Below are 6,270 nucleotides of genomic sequence, written 5' to 3'. Positions count from 1 at the left end.
TGGATCTAAGAATATTGACTCTAAAGCAAACAATAAACAAAAAAAACAATATTTTAAATAGAATCCCACTCTGAGCCAGTCATATAATCTAAAACATCAGAAAATTCCCAAAAATGCCAAGCCATTTCAAGTGATTGATACCCGGATTCAAGAGCCTAAACAGGAGTAATATTTGGAAGGCGTTTTGAATGTTTGGCAGTGCTGGTATGAGCCACCTCACGGATGTGTCTGACAGTGACGGCAGGAAAGTTCAGAGTTCAGGACTGTCTGTGCTATTAACAGCCCAGGGAGGCCAGGCTTCTTGGGTTCAGCCCTCTCTCCGCGAGTAACTCGATACACTTTGAAGTAGACTCAGGGCCACACAAAAGCGCCGCAACATTGGCCAATCACAAGCTCAACAGTGGAGGGCACTACATCTACAACCTTTTTCTCATAGACTTTCAGCACCCAACTTTCTTCTGTGACGAAGAACATATCTGTATTTATTGTAAACACAGTAGTTTGTGATCTGTGTGCTGCCTGCACCGTTTTATCAATCATGTGAATGGATCACGAACCAGCCAGAATATGCTGATGCTTCAGGACACTGTCTGCTCTACAAGCTTTCCCTTTGTGGAGAAATGAAGGAACGAGGTGCAGGCGCTCAGGTGCATTTGACAGATTTGAAAGACCAATGATAAACATCACAGAAAATGTCTGACCTGGAAAAATGTGTATTCTTGAAGCAGAATGTTGAATATAATTGTGTTAACCATGTTCTGGTGACACTTTTGTCTAATGTGTCTTCATCATGGTTTTCACATTTGTGATATTTTGAATAAACAGTAATCATGGTATAGTCACCTATATATACATATATATACCTATATATACATATATATACATATATATATATATATATATATATATATATATACACATATATGTGTGTTTTACCCAAAGTCTATGAGAAAAAACGAAGAGGACAGGCACTGTTGAGCTCCAGTATTAGTTCGAAGGCCCGCTCCAGATTCATCACTGTCCAAGCACTTCAACACAACTGTTGTATAGCAGCAATTTTCATATGAGATTCAACAAAACTGTAAATAATAATTGTAATCCACTCGTTTTCTACACTGCAGCATGGGTCAAAACAGCAACAGAATATTTTCGTTTTGACTAGACTTGCAACAGTGCTGATAACATGGCTTGTTTAAGGCCTTGCTGACTGATTTCAAAATAGAATCAGAAAAATATCGAACAATGGGGTCGGATAAAAAAATCTGTCGAAATGGCAATTCCAATGGTTTCATTAGCGTATCTCCAAGGTGCATTTGCTGAAGCAATAAAATGCTGTACAATGACAGCACCCTCTCCGGTCTCCAATTAAATTAGACCAAACCTACTACTCTCTAGAAACATGTTCTGAAAGAGTAGTTAATGCTCCTGTGCACTCAATTTTAAAACACTAATTAATTAATTAATCCAATTGCAAAACTAGTCAGGCAAAATGGAATGATTTTTTCCGAAAATCATTCGGCCCGACTTTGAAAGAAGTGAAAAAAAAAAGTCAAGCAAAATTGTAAGTAAATCTGAACCAAATGTGAATTCAAGCCCTTTGAGCTCGATAACCCGCAATTTCTCTGTGGCGTTTAAATATAAGCGTAAGACTTGTTCAAAAATACAAAATAGTTGAAGCATAAATTAGGATATAAAAGCTGATTATGTACACACTGAAAGATCCCAAACGATCCACTTGCATATAGCCTGGAGTGAAAGTGCGTCGTGGCTGGAGTTCCCCTTCCTCCATGTCCAAATGGAGGTGAAGTCTATTTATGACGCCTCTAGATTCTTGGCAAGAAATGTGTGACCGTCATGGCGGGGGACACTCTGCTTCCGCGTTTTGTTTTGCCGTTCTTGCTCAGGCCGATGTACATGCGCGGATACACCATGGACTCATACGCATTGTAGTTGTTGGCCAAGAGATTCTCCCGGAACTTGCACTCATTGTTGAAGTACAACTGAAAAAGAAGAAACATAAGCAGAGATCAGTGGTTCCGAAGGCGACACAAAGTTGCCAGGGGTTTGGAGGGGGTTGGTTTTAGGCTGCAATTGTTCTGTGTGATAGCTATCAAACAATCGCTGATTGTGTGACCGGCTTTAGCATTAAAAACAAAAACAGTCGATTGTGAAATGAAGAATGGTGTGAGTCGGGAAGGTCCTTGTTCATCAGAATAATGGTCACATTGTATAGCTCTGTAGTAAATAATAAATCTCAGTATCTGGACCAGACTCCTTATATGGCTTCATTTGAGGCTCCTTATATGGCAGTTCCCTGCAGAGTGCAAATATGTTGTGTATGTCCTCAAAGTGCCCTCATTCATTCATTTTCCACACTTGGTCTTTGTAAGCTACTGTTGTAGCCACAGCCGCCCTGGGATGACAAAGGTGAGGTTGCCAATATGCCACTAACCCTTCACTCACACTGTCCACATTCAGACATTCAGAAAAGATGAACCTCCAAGGCCCGTCTGAGTGTCCATTTTGGGGGTTTATTAAAAAACATATGGGAGGTTGCAATAATCTTCATCTGAAGCTCCTGAAGCTGCTTCCCTACAGTCACATCCTCCTCGACCACAATAGGTGTTTATACAATAATATCTAATAAGGGTGTGGACTTGCAGACTGTTGCCTGGACAGAACGGATTTGAGAAGACTTCCTCAAAAATACATTTTATTCTAAACTTCTTCAAATCACACTCACGTTAACAAGGCCTGTCTGTCCTGCAGACACATGTGACCTGGATCAACCAATCAAACTGGAGCATCATCAACTGAGTACATAGGGACACATTTCTCCAAAAGATCGGAAGAGAACCTGAAACTGAAAGCCTACAGGATTTGGGACTTGACTTGGAGTTATTTCCTGTTCCTTATGTTTGTGTCTGTTGAGATTATTCATGTGGTAACATTCCAAACCCCACACAGGAGCTGAGTCACATTTTGTTTTTGCACTAAGCATGTTGAAAACACCGCAAAGAATAAGGAGAAACTGCCATGAGGATGGTCTTCGGATAAAGAGTGAAAAAATATACCTGTCCCAAAAATATGTAAGTTCTGTCTAGGTCTGTGCAATTCATCGAATTTTAATCTAATCATGATTTTAATAAAGGTTGATCACGATATTTGCGTGGTGCATTTTAATCGAGGAGAATTGGCCAGTCCTGTCACATTCTAGAAAAAAATATGGACGGCGCAGCTGCAGCGCCTGTCAGGTCAATCCCAGGGAAACACTCGGCCCAAACAAACAGGAAGCACAGGACTTAAATACAGGACTAAAGCATCATTGAAATCCTCTGAATATATAAAGAGTGAAGTCTCAAATTGCAGATGACCATGAGTGCCACCCACTAGGTGAGGAACGCCCTTCTCTATGGTCCTCATGGCGGAAAGCTGACATTGCTGTAACACCGCCCCCTTGTGGCCAGGGGCGACTCCAAAACACACTTGGTAAACAGGATTCTTAAAAGCCTGGCTCCAAAGAGTTTTGTTTTTTCTAAAAATCGCTATGACCCATGTGACCACGTTGGTGTAGGTGAAATATTTTTAACAACGCTGTTTTTTGTCTGTATTATATCACATGTGCCATATGATTAGAGGATTATGAAAACGTTGATTTAAATTCAGTAATTCCATTCAGAAAGTGACACTTGTATTTTACATCCATTCATTACACACAGACTGTTTATTTCTTTTATTTTGATGTTTAGAGCTGAAAACGAATCCCAATTTCAGAAAATTTGAATATTGCTTGAGACCAATACAAACAAAGGCTTTTAGGTTTTACTGAAACGTATGAACATGGAAAGTATGAGCATGTACAGCACAATACTTAGTTGGGGCTCCTTTTGCCTGAGTTACTGCAGCAGTTGGGCGTGGCATGAGTGGATCAGTCTGTGGCACCGCACAGGTGTTACGAGAGCCCAGGTTGCTCTGATAGTGGCCTTCAGCTCTTCTGCATTGTTGGGTCTGGCCTATCGTATCTACCTCTTCACAATACCCCATAGATTTACTATGGGATTATGGTCAGGCGAGTTTGCTGGCCAATCAAGAACAGGGATACCATGGTCATTAAACCAGGTACTGGTAGCTTTGGCATTGTGTGCAGTCTCCATGAAGTTGGTCAGCAGCAGGAAGCATGAAGGGAGCTAAAATTCCTGGTCGACGTCTGCGTTGACCCCGGACCTCAGAAAACACAGTGGACCAACAGCAGTAGATGACATGGCCCCCCAAACCATCACTGACTGTGGAAACTTTACACTGGACTTCAAGCAACATGGATTCTGTGCCTCTCCTCTCCCTCCAGACTCTGGGACCTTGATTTCCAAAGGAAATGCAACATTTACTTCAATCAGAGAACAGAACTGTGGAGCACTCAGCAGCAGTCCAGTCCTTTTTGTCTTTAGTCCACGCGAGACGCTTCTGACGCTGTCTCGTTCAAGAGTGGCTCGACACACGGAATGTGACAGCTGAAACCCATGTCTTGCATACGTCTGTGCGTGGTGGTCATTGAAGCACTGACTCCAGTCCACTCTTTGTGAATCTCCGCCACATTTTTGAATGGGTTTTGTGTCACAGTCCTCTCCAGGGCGCGGTTATCTCTTTTGCTTGTACACTTTTCTACCACATCTTTTCCTTCCCTTCGCCTGTCCATTAATGAGCTTGGACACAGAGCTCTGTGAACAGCCTCTTTAGCAATGACCTTTTGTGTCAGGCCCTCCTTGTGCAAGAGGTCAATGGTCGTCTTTTGGACAACTGTCAAGTCAGCAGTCGTCGATTGTGTCGCCTACAGAACTACTGAGAAACCATTTAAAGGCCTTTGCAGGGGTTTGGAGTGAATGATCTGATCAGAATGTGGCACCAGGTGTCTTCGATATTCAACCTTTTCACAACATTCTGATTTTCTGAGATACTGAGTTGGGGTTTTCATTAGTTTTCAGTTATAAACATAAAAAAAACAAAAAAAAACAATAAACACTTGAAATATATGTGAAATGAATGTATACATTATAAAAGTCTCACTTATTGAATGGCATTACTGACATAAATCAACGTTTTCATGATATTCTAATTATATGATGAGCACCTGTATTTCCATGGTGCCACCTGAAGAAGCCCAAGAGCCATCAGTGGGACACGCACCACAGTTTGAGAACCCCTGTTTGAAAGTATAAAGAGAAACCCCGTCTTGGCTCCAAACTGTCCTGCGTGAACTCTACCTGCGTCCAGTCACACGTTTAAAGAACCTCACAAAGTAACAAAGGCTGGAGCTGCTTCACTGACCGACAGGAGCCGACGTGTGGCCCTATAGTCTCTCAAAGGTTTGCGATCCAATGTTACCAATACTACTATTCCTCTAATGCCACACAAAAGGCTCATATTTCTATATATGTCGAGTGATTTGTGGTTAGTCAGCATTGTTAGACTACTGCTTCAGAAATGTCCACGTGTGCTGTGTGCATGAGTTGGTTTTGCAAATTTGAGGTTTGAAAAGAACGCGGTCACAACTCACAGAGCCGTAGAGCTTCCCGCGGCGGTTCATGGCCACGAACAGTCCGCTCCGAACCCCCTTCAGAGTGACCACTCCCCTCTCCACCGGGGAGATCTGCAGAAGACCTCCAGAAAACACCAAGAGCAAACGGATTAACATGAGTGTCCGGGTATATTACTGAGTGTGACTTTGGGCATCGGAGCTGTGGATCTTCTCTGTAACATTTGTAAACTGCAGAAATGCTGTAAATGTGCACTCTTACATCAGTGGTGCGGACCCCTGTGGGGGTCCCGGGACACTGAAGTTTGAGACCATTTTCTAGCATGTATTTTTTGATTGAAAACGGCATATTTTAGTGAAATTAGACCAAATATGAAAATACAGTCTCCAAACTAACCAGATATTAAATGTTTTTCCACCATAAATGATTAGAAAAGCATATACCATTTTATAGAAGGGGTCACGGGTTGAAAAGTTGGGGAGCCCCTGCTCTATATGACACTTGTTATTTTGTTATTTACACCTTTTACCCCTTTAAGCTTTTTATCCATATAATAACCTCTATTTACTATTTCATTGTTTGCTCATTTCCTGTCTATTCTGCACACCCCGAGTGTTCCTTGAGAGCTGATGTAACAGGTGAATTTCTCCATTGTGAGATCAATAAAGGCTGATCTTGTCTTGTGACACTGGCAGGGATTTCTAATCATGAATCTCCTTCAACCAAAACAGGCTCTAAA

The 6,270-nt window shown here is 41.9% G+C and overlaps 1 protein-coding gene across 1 annotated transcript in view; it reads right to left on the bottom strand.

Annotated features, from left to right (window-relative positions):
• Positions 1-1,823: 1,823 nt before the first annotated feature.
• Positions 1,824-6,270, bottom strand: part of fgf4 (fibroblast growth factor 4) — a gene marked incomplete at both ends in the record, with an annotated part of 4,964 nt that continues 517 nt past the window's right edge. Inside the window, 2 exons of the mRNA XM_079555922.1 lie at positions 1,824-2,000; positions 5,552-5,655. Of these exons, the coding sequence (XP_079412048.1) occupies positions 1,824-2,000; positions 5,552-5,655 (281 nt within the window). The remainder of the gene's footprint in view (positions 2,001-5,551; positions 5,656-6,270) is intronic.

This window comes from Gobius niger (assembly GCF_951799975.1).
Source record: "Gobius niger genome assembly, chromosome: 4".
NCBI classification, from domain to species: Eukaryota; Metazoa; Chordata; class Actinopteri; order Gobiiformes; family Gobiidae; genus Gobius; species Gobius niger.
Note: the sequence above shows the minus strand (reverse complement) of the source record. Positions and strands in the feature narration are given on the sequence as shown.